This window comes from Pterocles gutturalis, unplaced genomic scaffold (assembly GCF_000699245.1).
Source record: "Pterocles gutturalis isolate BGI_N339 unplaced genomic scaffold, ASM69924v1 scaffold5879, whole genome shotgun sequence".
Lineage (NCBI taxonomy): Eukaryota > Metazoa > Chordata > Aves > Pterocliformes > Pteroclidae > Pterocles > Pterocles gutturalis.
The window spans coordinates 38,453-59,426 of NW_010135522.1; the positions used below are offsets into that span (position 1 = coordinate 38,453).

Consider the following 20,974-nt stretch of genomic DNA (forward strand, 5'->3'; position numbering starts at 1 on the left):
AGAAACTTTCACTTTTTTTCCTCCTTGATGTTTTTAAAAGAAATCAGTAATATCTTTTTAGCTGTTATTAGGCTGGACTAAATACAATAATTTCCCCCAAACTGCTTCATTTTTCTTCACAGTATTCTGTCCTTCCATTTAACCTGCTTATAGATTTGGCAACATCTCATTTTACCTGGTCTTAATGTGTTAGCAACATGAGAGTTTTGCATTTCCCTGTTCCTACAGCAACTCAGGATTTCATAATTCTAAATAAAAAAAATTTGTTAAAATTCCCTCAATGGTAATAACTTTCACATGATTTTCAGGAAGGCTGAAACTGAGACCTTAGCATGTTCCTTGCTAAGGTGGCAGCACTTTCCCATGGTCTGAAGAACCACCACTCTCTAGAGCCTGTCTGAAGTTCACTAAGTTATAGACTACTTTTTGTTTTATTTAATCAGCCGTTACTTCTCATGACTTCACTTACACTGAAAAAAATTCTGATGGTAACTGAGACAATTTAAAAATGCTGCTTGCAAATCACCAAAATCACAAGTCTCTACCCACTAGAACAGATTTCAGAAAGAGATGCAGTGACAGCAAGCAGCTTCCTTCTGTCCCCGAAGAGAGATAATTCTTCCTTAAAGGCTTGTTATCCATTGCTTTTAGTGAAGGAGCTGTAATATCTGAGATTGGCTTGCTCTTCAAAATATTTCAGTAGAGCTTCAGAATTGAATGGATTTCTACAGCTGTTGTAGATGTTGAGAGCACTGGTGGTAGTGATGGAAACAGTCAGATAACAAAAGGATATGGAGGATTTTTGTTTGTTTTTCTATAGAACGCTTTCATTAGCAAATGAAGATTATCAAAATTTAAATGCTCATCAGATGACTAATTTGCTTAAATCCTAATGGAAATATGGGGGCTACAGCCCATCCAGAGCTCAGACTTGCCAGTAGCTGCCTTGAAGACAATAAGCAAGCTGAGGGCCTAGAAGCCACAGGAGCTCAGGAAAAAAAAGCTGGAGGCTCCCAGCCAGCACACCCAGTGGGCTGGTACCACAGTGCTCAGGCTTTCTGGGGACTGAAGTGTTCTATATCTATAGAGACCTATTTTAAAATAATAGCATTTTACTGTGCTTAATTCTATAATTAAAAAAGCCAAGTACCAGAAAAATGTGCTAGTTTTCTTCATGTGGACTTCTAGACTGCAAAGACAAAAATATACCAGCTCATACTATCAAAACCAAAATTATATGGTTATTTTACAATATTTCCTGGTACAGCTCTGACAAAAACCCTACCTCACATTGTTCAGTCCCCATATAAAAGAAATCCAGCTCTGATCTTTACTTCCTCCTTCTTTCCAAGACATTATTGACTCTATGTTCAAAAGGTCAACAGACCTTTTGCAATGGGTTCAGCATTACTGTCCTTCCTGGAGGTCAAGATGACAGGAAACAAAGTATCTGCTTCTGTATATTTAGAGATTCCATGGTGGAAAAATGTTCATGTCATGAAACTTCGGGCTCCTAAATAATTCAAGAAGGTCAAGTAGCTATGATTATAGAGGATTTTTGACTGAGTCAAAACCACTTAAGTGATTCTTTCCCATTGAAGCCATGGGAAAGAAGAGGTATTAGTAGAATAAAGGTATCATTGTGTTAACCAAAGAAGTGGCCTGATTTATTAAAATAAACCCCACCGCGCGTACACAACTATACACCATGAGGCTGTTAAAAATCTAGGCATTTTCCCATAGAAACTCCTGCCACTAAATACTTTTTCAGAGATCTGAGAAGAAGAATAAAACATTTTAAATAACAAGCAGCTCTCTAAATATTCCTTAAACTTTGATAAGTTTCATAAAGAAAAACAAAGTACTTGGCACATTTCAGCAGTAGAATAAAAGGTAATAGTTCCTTGTGGGAAGACAGAACTCAGTTGTGGAAATGAGCTGCAAAAGAAATTTTTTTAAACCATGTCTTCCTAGTTCAGAACACACAGAAGATTTGGAGTTCAAGAGTCAGATTTTAAAGAAACAAAGAAGCGTATCTGTCTCATGTGACAGAGGTGATGCAGTTTCTACTGTTTATATAGAGTGAAGGCACGGAGAAAGGCAAACTGACTCAAACTCCACTATACCCACAGCTAAGATTCATAGTCTTTCATAAACAGAAAGATATCTGACACTTTTATAGCTCCATCTTCTCTGTATTCTCAGATCAGGTAGCTGTTGGGAGCAATAAGATCCTCTGAAGTTGTTTCTTCTCCAGGCTGAACAGGGCCAGCTCACAATCTCTCCTCCTATGTCATGTGCTCCTGACACTGACCCTTGGTGGTTCTCCACTGGGTTCACTCCTGTATATCAATATTCTCATGCTGAGAGCACAAAATTGTACACAGTGGTCTTATAAGTGCTGAATAGAAGGGAAGAATCACTTCCCTATACCTGCTGTCAACACTCTTACTAATGCAGTCCAGCATATGTTCATCTTGTTGTCCACTAGGACCTCAGGGCTTTTTCTGCAGAGCTCCTTCCCAGACAGCTGGCCTCCAGCCTGACTTGTTGCCTGGGATTACTCCAACCCAGGGGCAAGATCTTTCACTTGCTCTTGCTGAACTTCGTAAGGTTTCTGTCAGCCCATTTTTCCAGCCTGTCCAAGTCCCTCTGACAGCAGCCCTGCCTTCCTAACTTGGGTCACCTCAATCTGGTGTCACCTGCAAACAGAGAGTACTCTCCATCTCATCATCCAGGTTGTCAATGAAGACATTGAACAGTACTGGTCCCAGCACTGATCCCCAAGGGACACACTACCTAGTGGCTGCAAGTATGGCTTTGCACCATTAACCACAACTCTTTAAGCCCAGCCTATTTTCTGTCCACTTTATAGTGCCATTATTCACCCTGTGTCCCACCAATTTCGGGATTATGGAGGCTATGGGTGGCTGTCAAAGACCATTAAAATCAAGGTATATAACAGCCACTGTCTTTCCCTTGCCCACAGTGCCAAACAGCTCACCACAGAAAGCATGATTTGGATGTGGAAAACATTGTAGCTACTCCTATTCACCTTGTTGTCCTTCATGTGTTTACACATGATTTGCTCCAACAACAGTCTCAGGCACTGAGGTGAGGCTGACTGGCCTATAGCTATCTGGATTCTCCTTGTTATTCTTGATGATCTAGTTCCATGGACTTGTTTATTATATCCAACTGATTTAGGAGATGCCTGACTCTACCTTGCTCTACTGTGGGTACTACTTCACTCCCACGGACTGCTAAGAGGCTCAGGGACCCAGAAGGCTTGAGGACAAGCCTTGAGAGTGAAAAACAAGGTATGAAAAAAGGCATCAAGTACCTCAGCCTTTCTCATGCCCCTTGTCATTATGTTCACTGTCCCACCAAGCAATGGGCCCGTACTCACTTAGCCTTCCTTTTGCTGTTTATGTACTTTAAGAAACCTTTTATGTCCTGGAGCTTTCCTGGCTCCATTCCCAAAGGCATGGACAATGCCTCTGTATCCCTCCCAGGTAGTCTGTCCCTGCTTCTGTGTGCTTCCTTTTTTGTGTTTGAGCTGAGTCAGGAGCTCCACATTAATCCATACTGGTCTTCTGCAATGCTTGTCTTCTGAAGAATGGGAAGGACAGTTCTTGGGCTCAGAGGATGCTGTCCTGGAAAACTAGCTAGCCCTCCCGGGCCCCTTTGCCCTGTAAGGGAATTATCCATGGAATCCTGCCAAGCACATTCCTAAACAGAGCAACTCCCCTTATCACATTATTGATCAACTATATCAAGAAATTGTCTTCAATCTGTTCCAGAAATCTGGATTACTTGTGTCCAGGCACATTGGCCTTCCATTAGAAATTTTTGTGTTAGAGTCACCCAAGAGAAGGTCTGTGGTAGACACCTACTACAATATCACCTGTGTTGGTCTGTCCTTTGATCTCTTCCCACAAGCTCTCCACTGGTTCATCACTTCACCCAAGGTCCATCCCCTCAAAACACACTTTTGCACAGAGCATAGCCTTAAAGGCATCTCATACTGGAATCTTGTTAGCACCTTAAGGTATTTGTGTCTTGAATACACAACTGAATTCAAAGTTAAGGAGTTGTACAGTATTTGTTACAGAAGAAAGGGATGTGTGACACACATGCTGAACTTTCTCAGGTTTGACCCTTCTTTGGTGAAAGAATCCTGAAGTTATTATTTGCTGTTACTCTTTTCAAATAAATCTGAATCTTAGTAATTCTAGGGAAGGAATAAGATCTTTTCATTAGAGAACAAGGGTAATGCATGTGCAGGTAAATGGAAAAGTTTCCATAGAACTCATTTCAGTTCTGTTGAAATATAATTAAGATTTTTTATTTGATTATTAAATCATATTATGGAGTCATTATTAACTCTACACATTAGAAATTAAAGCCTTCAATGTGAACTACTTATCTAATAATCTGTTAAACTGATCCTAGAAAGCCACAGATTTTCTGTCTGTTTTTAAATTTAAATTAATAAACAAACAAAACTCTGTCAATCCATCTTTCATGATGGGATGTACATATCCATGCTTGCAATACTTGATCCAAAATTCACATAATTCATGACCTTACATACTTTTAACCTACCTCTTCCACATGTTTCTTGAATTTTATTTCATTGTATTTAACTTAGATTGTACACCATGTTATGTTTATACGATAATATTAAGATACAATTTTAAAATGCACAGTTTCAAATATGTCACTAAACAAACAGAAACTTTATAATTAAAAAAAATTCTCATTATTTTTAAAAATATTTTTTCCGGTAAAATATACCCTAAGACACAGATATGAACAGATGCATTTTCGAACAAGAAAATAGTGCACTTTAATAGTGCAGTGTTCAGTGTCTCACAAGTAACTACCTGTCATTATGTACCATGATGCCCAACTCTGTTCTCAACTCATTCATTATACTGTGCAGCTGTTCAAACCATGGACCATTTGACATCTAGCTATCCTGAGGTTTTTACCTCTTATTTCCGTAGGCATGATAATTATTAGTTTAGTCAGTGCCTATAACAAAGCTTGGTAAAAAAAAAAAAAAAAAAAAAAAGTTTCACATCTTGACTAAGTAACATCCCATAGGTATTTTTTACTCAGTTTTACAAGGTCAGCTGAAAATCTCCAGTCTTTAGACCATCTGCATGCAGTCAAAGATAAGTAGTGTAAGAAAGAGCTCTGTAACACCCCCAACACCTCCTAAAGTACATAAAAAAAAAACCAAACCCCTAAAAACCTAAACCCCAAACTCCAAAGTTCTTGTTTACAACAAGCTCCTTTAAGCTAAGGATTTCTATCTGGTGTTTTAAGCTAATTCATCTGAGCAAGACTTTGCTGTGTAACTTGATTTCTTCAAGCTAGAGATGCAGTACCAATCGCTTACCTGACTCACACGCAAATGTCTTTGACGTCTCATCCTGAAAGATAATTGCCACTGCATGCTTCTTTGTCTCTCGAGGCAATCTAGTTATGTTTTTGATATTGTGAAGCTCAGTTACCTTAAAATGAAAAAGAAAAGAGTATTTTAGGCCAATGTATAAATAGTACAAATAAATATATTAACCATAACTACACAATTTCTATTATAATCTGCTTTTTTTCCCCAGAGGCTATTTACAAGTTTTTTTTTTAATTGACAAAACCACATAAATAGATAAGAGTCTAAAGTCACTAAACTTTCTAGAAAATGTCATGTATCAAAAAGTGAATGGTCTACTTCTCTAACAAAGTTCTACTTGAAAACATAGTTATTACAATGACATTAAGACAGTCTTGTGATTATTCTATAATATATTTTTCATTTTCTATATTCATACAACTTTGATCAGTTTCTGAATCTGCTTCAAATATATAACCTAATGTTGGAACAGAGGTGTCTTATTAGTTAAGGGAAGCAACTCAATCATCATGCCAATTAGTATCACTACATTTGTAAGGATAGATCCTCATATGTTTTTTAAGTGTAATTGCCATCCTCATAAAAACTCAACATTTTATTTTCCAAATATTAGAAAAACTTATCAACAAAAAAATACTCTTGTAGCAAATTTACAGCATAAACAACTCAATCTATTTCCATTTTTCTTTGATGCAAGTAGATAACTAGAATTAACACAAATGGAAGAAAAATACATTATTACAACCAGAGCTGGGAGTACAGCCTATATTAAAGTGCTTAACACTTTGCTTTATAAAATATTTTCTCAGTTTCTTGGAACTCTGGGCAACCTTTATCTGTTTATAGTTAGCTTTTCTGAGCAGGACATGTGCCGTAGGCAGAATTAATTTATTAAAAATGTCATCCATATGACTTTGGCCATCTCTGACTAGAGAAGAAAACAGACTGAATGTGGATGGGGTTTTTTTTTGTTTTGTTTTGTAATTCTTATGCTCCCTGTGTACATGAACATTTGCCTTGCCATTGGGTTCCTAATCCCTTACAATTTTATTTTTAGTCAGGCATTTTCAGGGCTTTCCAAGAATCCATTTATTTCTCTATTTTTTCCTTAGGAGAAAAGAGAGGGGCTGAACACCATAGACACCACTGTCCCATTAAAGGAATGACTAAAATCTCTGCTACTTTTCCTTGATCTATGCATGGTAAATGATCCAGTATGTGAGAAGGCTCCAATGGCACTAATCTCAAGGAATAATAGATCGAAAAAACCCCAGTGATTCTAACACAAGCAAATGAAACAGAAAGTGATATTTTTACACGTGTGTGTATGTGTGACTCTGCACACCATGCAGAAAAAACCCCCTTAAATCTTGTTATGTTTAAAAGGGGAAATTTCTCTACTTGGAATAGCAAGAAATGCTTTGAATAGTGCCAACAGGGCATATTAAGGCTTCTTCCAGTCTCCCTCAGACACTAGAGATCTATTTTCTTTAACATTTGAGTGTTATAGATTACTGAAAGATCCTGCAACGCTGGTAAATTTGATAATAGATCCAAACCCCCTACATTCCTGGCATCAAAGCTACATAACTTTCACAGTAATTTTTGTTTGAAACATAACTACAGATAACAGGGGATGCATACCTAGCCATCTATAAAAAATGATTTTATGGGTTCTCTTCTTGATCAGTACATTAAGCCTGTTTTATTTAATATATTGACAGAATTTTTTAATGCAAGATCATGGGCACACTTTGTGCTGGCACACATATTGCCAGCACAAAATGAACAAACAATAGAATTTTATTTGCTGCTGGGAATGTAATGTCTGAAAGAGACAATGAAAACACCATCAAATTCTGATGTGCTGCCTTTCGGTACCCATATGAGAGATTTGCTTGAACAAAATGCAAGGCAAGTGAAGAAAGCCAGTCTCCATGCAGGGGAAAAGGGGCTTTATTTTAAACACATTTCAACTTTCCTTTGTCTCTGGAATCATACTGCCTCTCTAGACAGCACATAACTTCTTATAACTCCAATGTGACAGGCAAAGAATTAGATGAATTGCCTCTTCCAAACTCCCTGACTTTTATTTTCTTTTTTTAAAGCAAGGTTTTCTGAGCCATTCTTAGTTTCATACAGAAGTCACATTCCTCTTGTGTACATCTTTCCACAAAAATGGACATATTTCAAACTGTCATGAGAGAGTGTGAAATATCTCTTTTCTTGTAAAATGCTTTAATGGTTTGACATGGGTAGCCAAAATATTTCTGCCAGTTAAAAAAAAATAAAATTAGAAATAGACATTGCATTTTTCACCTTGAAATGCTTTGTTTCACAAGAACTGAAGTTTTTCCTGGAAATAATACTGGTTTAGTCATAATATTCTGAGGATAAAGGGAATTTATACAGATGTTAGTTAGGAAATATAACTAATTTTACTGGGAAAACAGAAAAAAGCAAAGAGAAAAAAAGTTACTGAGCTTCAGCACTCAGTCCCGTCATTGTATCTGAGAAAGCAGCAAATTTCACAGCATAACAGAATGGTTGAGGTTGAAAGGAATCTCTGGAGGTCATCTGGTCCAATCCCTCTGTTCAAGTAGGGTCACCTAGAGCTGGTTTCCCGGGACCATGTCCAGATGGCTTTTGAATATATCCAAGGTGGGTGACTCCACAGTCTCTCTGGGCAATCTGTGTTAGTGCTCAGTCACTTTCACTGTGAAAATGTGTTTACTGATGTTCAGAAGTACCCTCCTGTGTTTCAGTGTTTGCACATTGCCTCCGGACCTGTCACTGGGCACCACTGGAAAGAGCCTGGCTCTGTCTTTAAATCCTTCAGGTGTAGAGAATATGCTCACACATGTAATGAATGAGCTCTCTCACCTCCAGGCTAAATAGTCCCAGCTCTCTCAGCCGTTCCCCATAGGAGAGATCCTCTAGTTCTCTCATCACCTTCGTGACCCTTCACTGGACTCTCTCCAGTATGTCCATGTCTCTCTTGTACTGGGGAGCCTAGAACTGGACACAGCACTCCAGTGCTGCGTAGAGGGGAAGGATAACCTCCCTCAACATGCTCGCAATGCTCCTATATGCAGCCCAGGATACCATTAGCTTCCTTTGCAGAAAGAACACATTGTTGGCTCACGTACACCAAACCATATACAAGTTGAAGAAGCAGTTCTAGCTTTATCTGTTGGGCAAGTCAACAGGTTGACAGAAAAAAAACCCCACCACTTAACATCTCAGAAACCCGCGTTGATGTTAACAAGAGAAGCCATGTTATCAAATAAGCCCCTCAATATTTCTATTAGATATGTAATTTTTAATATTGAATACAGATATGAATTTTTGCTTCCCTGTTCATCTATTGAAATTGTACTGTATGTTTCCTTCCACAATCACAGCAGAAAGATAGAGGGAAGAGTAACAATTCTGTGAAAGTCTATCCTTCCACTACCAGAGAGAACTGAAGTTAATCAAATTCCAAATTCTGGGTTTAATGTCGATGAAGGATGATTCATTTCTCTACTTGCTGAACATTTGCAATCAAAAAATAAACACCTGAGAGCATATATTATTTTGTATGAAAGAAAAATGAACTTTGCCTTGGCAACCAGACTGCTTTATCTCAGTGATTTTTGAAAGTGTGGTTTAAATTTTTATCTATTCTTTTTTAAAAAAATAAATGATTAAATAAATAAACCTTTTAAAAGGGCAAAAAATATCAAAGCTACTGAAAAGACAAAAAAAATCCTAAAAAAGTCATAACTTATTTGAAACAATCTAAACCATCTCTTTGCAAACTTTAAGAAGGTGTTAAAAGACTAACCAAATACAAGATTTATCAAGAAGAAAAAGTCCCTTTTTTATGAGTAGTGCATTAGGCAACTCTACTTTTTTTAAGCAAGGAACATTATACCAAAATTTGCTCCCTGTGGTATCATAACAGACTTGTTGACAAAATAGTTTAGTTCATTGAAAATATTGCTATTCTCCACAACAACAAAATAGTATTCTGGAACTACCTAGATCATTGGTAACCTCATACCATTAAGAAGAAAACAATAAAGGGAAAATTTAATGTGCTATTACACATGTAAGAGTCCTACCCAGACTTTCCACAAAAAAATGATGGAAATAGTCCCACTGTGGGATTATACTTTGCCCAAAATTTTGGTAATACTAAACCCAACCCAAACCAACAAAAACTTTGAAAATAAATTTTCCTGCTTCCTCCCATTTGTATCTCTCTAGAACAAAACAAACTTCAACAACAAATAAAATTCCTAATATCACCTCTACACATACATTTCCTTACTTTTTTTTCTAATTGGTTTCTTGATGTTTTTCTAAAAAAAGTCTCTAAAATAATTTTTCTTCTTTCTAGAATGGCAATGATCACTGGTTGAAGAAAAGATGTGGGATGGTTACTTATAGGTAACACATTTTTTTTTGCAACACTTTTTTATTCCACTTTTTTTCATATATAAAAGGCTTTTTCTTTCTTGGGGGGCAGGGGAGGGGGGTTGACACAGGTATATCTGAGAGATCCAACTCCTTTACTTCTGGTTAATATTTGATGAAAAGACATAACCCAGAAGGACTACAAGGTAGGAGAATTTCTCAGACTGGTAAAGGCAGCATCTCACTCCTGCAAAATTAAGCTAGGCTAGGCTTGCACCAGGGTCTTGAGGCTACCCATCAGTGTCAGTTGCTGCAACTTGCTTCCTTTCACAGTCAGGAATTTGGATCACCTCAAAGATTCTACATCAGCACAACTAATCACCTCAGGAAATGAAATGCAATTGATCTGAACACATTTTTTTTTTAGGTAGGTCTCACATTGCCCAGCAAAATAAAAAACTTCTTTACAGAAGTACATCAAGCACTGGACAAGAATGTGAAAGAGCCTACAGTTAGTTTTCTGCCACTGTTATTCATGTATCTAGACAACTGCTGAATCATCCAAAGACTGCTTCACTTCTCATCCTCATTGTTTTTCTTCATGTTGGCCTGCAGGTGGGCCCAAAACTTACATGTGTTTTATTTTGGCATAGCGTCTCATCTAAAAAGGGCACTACTTTCAGAGCTTTTACTTGCTTCCTTTAAGTAAGTGTTATACAGGAATAATAAAATCAATAATCATCAGCACCTTTTAAATGTTGTCCAGCCACATCTGGGTGGATCAATCATAAGATTAAAAAAAGAGAATAAAGAGAAAAAAGGGGAAAAAAAAAAGCTGTCTGCTGCTCTGTATTAATGACTGTATAAAAAAAGTTTTTAATCTCTTTTTTTTCAAATGAAAATTAATAAATAAGCAAAATTAGAACAAGGCATCAACCTTAAGAGCAAGAGAAAAAGTTGGAAAGGAGCCCTCCAAAGGAACCAACACTTAACAAACATAATGTTATATAGTCAAAAAGATAAGAGGATCAGAGGAAGAAGGGAGCTTATGCCCTCACTTAGAAAAAAAAAATAGATACAAAAAAATCTTAGTTACCTTGGAGATTTTTCCTATCCTACATCTCAGGATAATCATTTGCACTCTGAGAGGCTTACAGGAACTTAAGTCACCTTCCTACATGAAGATCCTAAATTTGATGCTAATAGCAAATTGCTTCTATTCCCTCCTCTCTGTCAGAATGCTCAAGCACTGCCTGCTGCCAGAGGACTGAGTTAGAAGAACAACTAAAGGACTGGTCTATATTAGGTTTTTGTGCACTTCTGTGTCAACAGACTTGGAAAAGAACTGAAAAACATCCTTATAGATTTCAGAAGTCTAACTCTACTTCTCCCTAGCTAAAACAACCACCATCTGATTTCAGTAAAGTCATTCTGCAGAGTCCTAGTAAATAATTCAAGTGCAGGAAAATTATTAATGTAAGATAGTCCATTGTGTCAGGTAGCAATAGTCCAAATCCAAGCAAGATACACAGGTATAGTCTGATGATCAAGGAAATTATTCAGGATTGTTATATGGAAACTTTGAACAGTAGATCCATTCACCAAAGTAGACAGCTAGATCTGGCTAGCTGAAGAGATCAGTTAATAGATTGTTAGAAACAAACTTCTGGTGTCTCTGAAAGTGCCTTAGCCCTTACCTGTCTTGACATGACATTTCAGAACTCTCCCACTCTCCCAGTCTGAGCGCTGGCTATAACAGCTCATCCCTGCCAAGAGCTTATTTTCCCACAGGAAAAACACACACATTTTTTCTGTCTGGGAGTCTGTGGTCCATGTTATAGAAACATATAGTCTTTTTGAAAGTGCGTTTGTCACCCAAGTAAATTACAGGAAACAATTACAAGAGCACATTTCCACTATGTTAGCAAAATTTTGATATGACAAAACAGCTACTGTCAATGCAACTTAAATAGGATACCTACTCTTTAAAATGCTTGAAAGTTTTGTTGTCTTTGACTTTTCTTTTTTGCAACTTAAATTCTTAGATGTGAAAGGCTATTCAACTACAAAATATGTTTAATTTAAATAAAAAATCAGATTAAACCTTTAAAGGCTGGGATTTGTGGCTTCTTAATGGTCAACATAATTTGACATTTTTCTGATTACTTTCTTTGGAATTACATTTAGTTCCCTCACAGAGGAAGGATTTTAGGAACAATTCAATACACTTTCTCTTGAATCCATCATACTTCATCACTGATGTACACTGGACATTTATTTGTTTGCTTATTTTACTAAAACTCTGTTCTAGTTAGTGAGCTGAACATCTGGGATCTGCATTATCCACTTTTGTGTTACATGTAAATACGTAAAGATGTAAATAGCACATCTAGGACTCTGGTGCTCAAACTGTACATTTATATAGATCAAATAACTCTTACACAATTATAGAAATATTACTTCAAGTGATATATTACATCTATATCACTACAAAAAACATACTTCCACAGTAAATAGGAAAGAAGGTCCAGAAAATATGAAAAACACAAAAAAACCCCATGCATAAAATCTCAAATGTGTGCCTCTCACATGAAATTGAGAAGGAAATTATTCTGTGATTCCATCTACTGAATGTTATTTCCACTGGGCAGAGTCCTGGAAATTGCTTGGGCAGAGGAAAAGGTCTGAATTTAAATAAATTGATTTCTGTTTTGCATTATGCACTACCTTCCTCTCATTTAACTTCTATCTAGAAAAAATAGAAGCAGAAGAGAGAACTACAAAATGTAACTGTTCGTCCTCTTATTTCTTAATGAAACCCGCACGTTACCATCTTATGTGTAATACCAAGCAAGCAGTAATGTAACAGGGCTAAAGCCAACACCCAAGGAGCAGGGACTCCAGTGAGTGATGCCTAGAGAGTAGACAGCTACCTCAAACCAGAAACAGCATGACAACAACAGGAGCGTGATATAAGAAGCAAAAGCTATGCCAACCATCATAGGAAGAAAAGGGCAAAGGAGGCACCAATATGCTAACGTTACTTTGAATGCTGCTGCCAGTCTGCAAAAGGAGAAAAGGAGATGCTGGCCCATTGCAGATGGAAGGACTATAAAGAGGAGTATCTCAAAGAAACAAAACATCTCCCTTCAGCTCAGTTTTCAGTCATCCTATCTGCAGTTGGCAGCAGCTCCTTCTACATGGTTAAATCCAATTTCCACAGAGCAGAAGTTTTGTTACAGCTTCAGACAGTGCTGGACATGAATTTGGCTCTTAAAAAAGGGCAGTGTGCTGCCTGAAAAGCATAAAGACCTCTGGGGCAGGGGAAATGGTTGCATTAACAGCCTGTACATCAAGGGAAGTGACTTTCCTTCTTTACTCCGCACTCATTAGATCACATCTACAATACTTTGTCCAGTTTTGGGACCTCAGTGCAACTGGTAAGCCCAAGCAAGTTCAGCAGAGGGACCCCAGGACTGCCAGAGCTGGACCACCTGCCCTGTGGGGAGAGGCTGAGGGATGGTGGCTGCTCCAGCCTGCAACAGGGACGGTTTGGAGGCACGCAACAGCAGCTTCCCCAGGGAATTGCCTGCAAGAAGGTTAGCAAAGAGACACAGCCAGGCTCTTCACAGCTGTGCCTGGTGGGAAGAAGAGGGACAATGGGCATAAACTGAGACACGAGATGTTCAGGCTGCGTATGAGAAGTAATGTCTTCACCATGAAGACAGCTCATCAGTGGGACAGGCTGTCCATGAGGCTCCATCCCTGGAGGTTTTCAAGACCCAACAGGACAAAGCCCTGAGCAACGAGGTCTAACCTCAGAGCTGGCCCTGCTGTGAGCAGGAGTCGGACAAGAGATGTCCTGAGGTCTGTTCACATCTGAATAAACCTGTGAGTCTAAGAAAGAGATGCTAACAGATCTGTAAGGCTGTTTGGGCAAACCCATATGGGAATAGGCATTCAGAGTATTTAAGATGAAACACATCTTCCCGACTTCAGAAAATTCTGCACAAGAACAGCATGTGACAATCAACAATAGGACTAGGAAATGCAAAAGACTGAAAAACAAGACTTGAGTTAAAAAAGTACTAAGCGGCAGAAAAAAATGAAAAGCCTATTTCATGAAAGAATAACAAAACTTAAACCACAAGATTACAAGAGGAACATAAGAAGGGAGAAGAGAAAACCCAAGATCAGAGAACTGAAAGAATGGATCATATAAAAGCAAAACCAATTCACAAAGAAAACAAAAGCATTTTCCCCATCTCTGGATGTGGATTTATCCTCGGAAGAAGATGAGTTGTTACAGAAACAACACTCTACAAGAATTTTGCCAAGGAGTGGCATATCAGCCTCCACATTATGCCTCTGGGGCAGGTCTCCAGCTGCTATTTCAGAGGAATAAGGGTTTAAGAAACTACTATCAGGTAAATGTTAATTCCTGTAAGCACTAAATGGAAACCACACCTATAACAGCAGTAAGAATCTTATCTGTTAACTGAAGAAGTAGATAATAAAAACAATTTTTTAAAAAGGGACAGAATGAATGCATACATTAAAAATAAATCAGGCAAAGTATAAGCCGAACTTTTTAAAAAGGGACAGAATGAATGCATATATTAAAAATAAATCAGGCAAAGTATAAGCCAGTAATTCAGGGCAAGACAGTTAAGTCTGATGGGAAGAAATATGAATAGGTCTGAGAACCAAAGGATACTGAACAATTTTTCCTTGAACTCCAGATAAAATTGGGATTTAAAAAAAAAATGAAAAAGTTCAATTTTTTCAGCATTTTTGGAGAATATGGATGATATAATGTAAATTTAGACAGAATACAAAATAAAATTTTAATTTCTCAGCATTTAAGAACATTTAAAAGAAATATAAAATTTGAATCTTTACCTCAACTCTCCATAATGTAAATTTAGACAGAATATAAAATAAAATTTTAATTTCTCAAAATTTAAGAACATTTAAAAGAATTATAAAATTTGAATCTTTACCTCAACTCTCTATTTTCTCTAAGTCTTCACTATTGCTAAGTGTTCCTAAGTATCAGTATTGCTGACTTTCATATGGGTTACTACCTGGGTACTCAGATTCATGCTATATTCTAACTGCCCACTTACCACATAAGCAGTTACAAACTCTTCATTTTGCCTCAATGAAATCTAAAAAAATTAAGGATGGAAACCAAACTTGATTAGCTTCTGTTACGCCACTTTAAATGTTAGATTGTTTCACAGTGTCTGTAAATCAAATCTACTAAGGCAGAAAAAGCATATTAAATCATACCAGCCACCTTTAACAGGTAAAGAAGTAGGGGTTTTGCCAAGTCAAATTATTTTATTTTCTCTCAAACTGCACTGCTGTAATACTGTCATGATTGAACTGCTGCCTAATCTGTTAAATCAACCAGCCCACTGGGATTATTCTGATTTTGGCTGGTAGCCTGGTGTTCTAAAACAATAGTTAAAATCTGGCCAGTTCCTGTGTATGTGGACCTCTTCCCTTAACATACAGTTTAATTAGGATTTTTAAAATACATACTGAAAAAAAAATGCCTTCACACTTTCAAAGGGTATTTTTATAGACAGTCAATTGTAATATAAAATTCCCAGTTCTTCCCAATCCCATTTCCTCACTATCCCAAAGAAACTTTGAAATATGTTTTCCAATTTGACCTTTCATTTTGATGTGCAAACTGAACACCAGACTACTGTGTTAGTATAGCATTTAAAAAAGGGGAAAAAAACAGCCTTCTGTAAAAGTGAGTGTTGACAAAATTGAATATAACTAATGCCTTAATACTAAAAGAACACTCTAATTTGAAACCCAGGTTCACAACTGAAAAATAACACCATGCTAGAGAGATGGCACAGAGGGAAGATGATTCACAACTTAAATAAAATAGGTTTCCCAATTATATTTCCATAAAATACCATTAAAAAAAAGTTATTTTCAATATCAAACTTCCCGCTAGAGTTACTAGGTATGCAGACAGTAGCACTCTGCTTATGCCTCAGAAACAAAATGGGGCACTTCATTACTGGAGTTTAATTATCCAAGTAAAGTAATAAGACAATACTTCACAATGGATGTGTAAACAAATTAGACCATTATATGAGTTTTAATAGCCTTATGAGGCTACTAAAATATACTGGACAGTTGGAAACTGTTCCCGTTTTTAAGAGTTTTCACTTTTAACATTCTCAAAGTACATGATTATGCCCAGACCTTTTCTAGTTTCGGCCCAAAGGTATTGGTTAATTAAGAGGAGTATATTATTGGTCTTCGAGTAAAAAGAAAAGGAGAAATATACTTTTCCAAGACTTTATGTTTTCCTCTTGGTTCATTTAAATTGTCTGACCTGTAATAATTTCCAAACTTATCTTGTTAGATAAGCTCAATTAAAAATAAGTGTTTATTAACACAGACTACATTTGGAAACAAACCACAAGCAAAGACATGCTTACAAAATATAACTTTGCTGAACACAGTAAGTAATGGGTATATAATTCTCCCTGACAAACTGCCAGGTATAACCCCAACTATGAAATCTCTCACTGCATTGAGAAACTGGGTCAGGAGTGTTAGAGGATAGAAGTAACCGGAGGCTTTCAATGCACATAAATTATTTTGGTTGTATCTAAGCTGTACATTATACCAGTGGCTGAGCCCTAGGTTTAACTCCTGTGAAAGCCTTCAACTTAGGCTGTAGCTCTCTTTAGCCGCATCTTGAAACCATGGGGAAGCCTTGCTTCAAAATCAGGTGAGAAAGGCTGGCTTACTTCCATTGTACCATTCACAGGGGAAAAAAAATCACGGCTGAGAGGCACCTCATGATGTGCACCTTTTAAGGACCTCTCATATGCTAGGTATCCACTGAACTATCAAGAGCTGTATTCAGAAAAAGAGCAATGACATTAGCCAGGAAAGAAGAAAGGGGACATTAGCACGTCTGCCCTCCCCATTCCTGGTTCTTCCCACTTGACCCCAAAGGTGAGAAAGCCACTCACAAGCACAGGACTTGGCTGGAGCCTCTGCCCCATAGCTGGCTGTGGACAACAGCAAGTGGTACAAGCCCATGTGTGCACATATATAAGCACAACCAGAGATGTCCACTAGCCTATGTGGTTTTGTTTTGTTTTTAAAAAGGATTAAAATGATATATAGAAACCCACCATAAAAATAGTATAACTTAGAAAACTTTTTACCCCTATTGATTTTTAAAGGGTGTAAATATACCTCAATGTCTTTAAAAATAACCCCCATCACAATCCAACAATACGAAAACTAGCATTCTAGATGAAAAACCAGATATAGAAAGAAAATTTATGAGTTTAAATTAACCTAAATTCAGCACATGCCTGTACATGTGTGTGTACACATACACTCAAAGTGGTCCAGTATTCCTTAGGAGGAAAATGCAGTAGAGAGCACATGAGGAGAAAAAAAAAAAAAGAAAAGAAAAGAAAAGAAAAGAAAAAAAAAAGAACAAAGCTATACAGAGTGCAATAACTTGAAAAAGAAGAAAAGGAAAGATTATGAATAGGAATACAACCCTTCTTTTAGGATTTTTTTTAAAGAGATGGTTTTAATTTTTTTATAAACTTTTTGAAATGTTTTCACTTTATTTGCTTCTAAAATTAACTGAAATTTGTTAGCTGATAATTTGAAAATTCTTTTAGCTTAATTGTCATTGGGGATAAATTAATTTTGAATATCTATTATGACAATTACATGCAGCTACATTTTCAACTCTAATGCATTTTTAATAACCTTCATCAGCTAGTGATTTGAATTTCAAATTTCCTTCTATGAAGAAGTAAAAATTAGATAGCTTTGTGCCAATTTTCATAATAAATTGTTCTTTATTTACATTGCAAAGCCTCCCTTACTATAAGCAAATCAAAACCTTAAATGAAACTTAGTACTTATAAGACTTACTATATTTAATCTCCCCTTATTAAAAGAAAACAAATTACAGTGGCAAACCCGTCTGCCCTGCCTTTTACACCATAACATGATTATTTGTACCTGTCTGCTTCCTTTTCTAGGTATTGCACAAGGGACCACACCTCTTCCCATTTCCTCATCAAAATGGTAAATATTCCTCCAACAACACAGACACAATTCAGAGTATCAAGAGAAAAGGTTGCCATTAAGAAAAAAACCCAATATCCTCACATAACATTTCTTTACTGGTGTTATAAACAGCAGGCTAGATAACGAGGTCTTTAACTTTTACCATGAACTTTTATTATTTATGTAGTATACCTACTTTGTACACTTAAATAGTGAGAATAGACACACATGATACTGGCAAAAATAACAAATGCAGAATCAACTGCTGAAGGCAGTTTGACTACTAATTCTGTAGGCCTAGTCCACTATTTTCCTGTTGTTTGTATCACAGTGGGCCCCACTGGGTTTGATCTCTTTATGTTAACACAAATAAATACCTTTATGTTTACTGGCACCCCTTCTATATGTATTATGACACACATTGTCTTGATTATACAATCCTATTTGATTTTTCATAATTATTTTTCATCTCAGTCAGAATGAATGATAAATACCATTTTGTTAAATAGAGGCTTTATAATTATGTTTGATTCTCATAACTTCATACTGTTTTTCTGACTTAATGGTATATTGGTGACACCCTGGGTTCCCTCAGGGATAGTCATCACACGAGTATATTTCACACAGATGGTTTCACAAATACTAATTTCCTTTCACACCTTCCACACTTCTGAGAGGTCTGGATTATATTGACAGGGAAGGAACAAAGAAACTGTATGCTGAAAACAAATAAAAGTCAAAAATATGTCCTTTAAAATTTTGATCTGAATAGGAGATATCCAGGATTCAGCTTCTCAACAACTCTTGCATTAAAAATGGGAGTTTACTGCAAATCTCTGCAGCAGAACCCAGCTATTTTATATCCTAGCTCAACGGTTTCTTCTTTATATCCCCCCAAGGAGGAGTGGAGACCTCCTCCAGAGACCTTATTTCCAGTCCCTCTTCTCAGAAGTACCTATCCCCCAGCTTCATCTGGGTACCTGGTACTGAAATCCTCACTCCCAAACACCGGGTCTTCTCATTTCAGAACCTGTCACCCCTGTGAAATGTCTGAGAAGTGCACATCTCCCAGCTGCTGAAAAATGAGGTAGGTAATGTTATTAGAGAGCAATTTACTTTGGTGCAAAAATCTGAACATTCTCTCTTTCTTTCTCTCAATGTGCATCCATCCTCCTTCACTGATACTCTTTGCCACAGATGACATTGGGCTGAAGAGATAAACTATGTCCATGCTCTTTGCTTCCTTGTCCACCTCCCTCTCATTGTCAGATTTTTATTTCTGTACCAGTCTCCTTGGTCTTGTGCAAAGTCGATTAAAAAGGATTTCAGTCTACTCTTAATAATATGCACTTTCTTCACCATCTTCCCATCTCATTCTTCCCTTTAGCATTTCTCATATCATCTTATTGAACAGACAGCTTTCCATATGCCAGAAGCTCTTGGTGTTTCTCCCAGATATCCAATTGATAAAGTACTTTCATAGATTGCTGGAGTGTTTATTCCTTCATCTTTCTCTCACACTCTAACATTTGGTCTACTTCTTCTCTAAGTTTTAGTTCAACAATTTTCCTTTCCATGTTGCCTAGGTGCCAGAGGATATACATACAGAGAATGGCTTTATGATCTCATCTCAAACACCTGACCCTGTGCTAGTCTTCAGAAATGACAAGTAGCTACTAGAGTGAATGTCAGGATTTAGCCCTGAAAGAACTGGAGGGAACATATTTCATTACTCAAGAGAGAAAATTACCTACATTTCCATCATACGCAAAGCTTTACTGATGACACAAGACATTTTAGCTGTCAAAGTCAGAAATGTTTCTAACAAACATGCACAAAATACAAGTTTCCAAAGACTTTAGACTTTGCCAAAACATAGCTAGATTTTCATGGCAAAACCAGAATACACGTAACTGACACATAGACCATTGTGTTTTCTACTGTAAAGCAATAACATGAAAGTAGTGCAAAGAAAAGCTCTTTAGACTGTCTTAAGAGACACTAGGAAGACTAAGTACATTTTTTCCATTACTGGAAATAATTGAAATATACTCAGGAGAGGGCAGGGCCAGTTTGACACAATACATGCAGCACAGGGATATATCAAGAGCTTGTAGAAACTTCAATATGTTCACGGAAAAGTCTAGGTTGGAAGGGACCCTTGACATCTGGTCCAACCTTGAAAGCAGGACCTTAGACTATGTTACACAGGGCCCAAGCTAGGTCTTCAAGACTTCCAGTGAAGAAATACTGGGCTCTCTTGTCAGCCTGCTCTGATGTCTAGTTGTTCCCATGCCTGATTTTTTTTTTTTTTATTCCATATATCCAGCTAATTTCCCCGAAAGCAACCTCTGCCCGTTGCCTCTTGTCCTTTCCCTGCACATCCTTGAGAAGAGAGCACCTCTCTCTCACCTCAGCCACCTCATCAAAACTGGAAGGCTGTGATTAGATCCCCCCCAGGGCCTTCTCTCTTAGTGCAAACCCAGTTCCTTCAACCTTTCCTCATGTGTCAGGTTCTCCAATCTCCAATATCCTCACTGGCCTGCTGTGGGACCCTATTAGTTTTTTCAGTGTCTCTCTTGAATGGAGCAGTGAGTGGACCAGAACTGGGCACAATATTCCAAGTATGGCTTAACAAACACCCAGTAAGGAGGAGCCTTCCTAGTTGAGAGCTCAGTCTGCTGCCCACACTCCAGCTCAGGTCATGGCTTGCCTTCGTTGCTGCCAGGGCACATGGCTGGCTCAGGCTCAGCTCACTGCTCAGCAGGACCCTCAGGACCTTTTCAGCATAACACTCAGTCCCCAGCCTCTTTTGCTGCTTTGGTTATTAGGTCTCAGGTGCAGGACTTAATGTTTAGCTTTGCAGAGATCATGGGGCCAGCGTCTCTGAAGATATTAAAAAAAACAACTGGACATGGCCATGAGCAAGGTGATCTGACTGATGCTGCTCTGAGCAGGAGACTGAACTAGATGGACTCCAAAGGTCCCTTTCAACCTGAATTGTTCTATAGGTCAATGACATTTTGGAAGTTTTACATTATAGATTTTTTTTTCTTC

The 20,974-nt window shown here is 37.5% G+C and overlaps 1 protein-coding gene across 1 annotated transcript in view; it reads right to left on the reverse strand.

Moving 5' to 3' along the window:
- The window catches only part of LOC104467942 (docking protein 6), a gene marked incomplete at its 5' end in the record, with an annotated part of 60,315 nt that overhangs the window by 32,516 nt on the left and 6,825 nt on the right, over positions 1 to 20,974 (reverse strand). Inside the window, one exon of the mRNA XM_010081916.1 lies at positions 5,411 to 5,525. Within this exon, the coding sequence (XP_010080218.1) occupies positions 5,411 to 5,525 (115 nt within the window). The remainder of the gene's footprint in view (positions 1 to 5,410; positions 5,526 to 20,974) is intronic.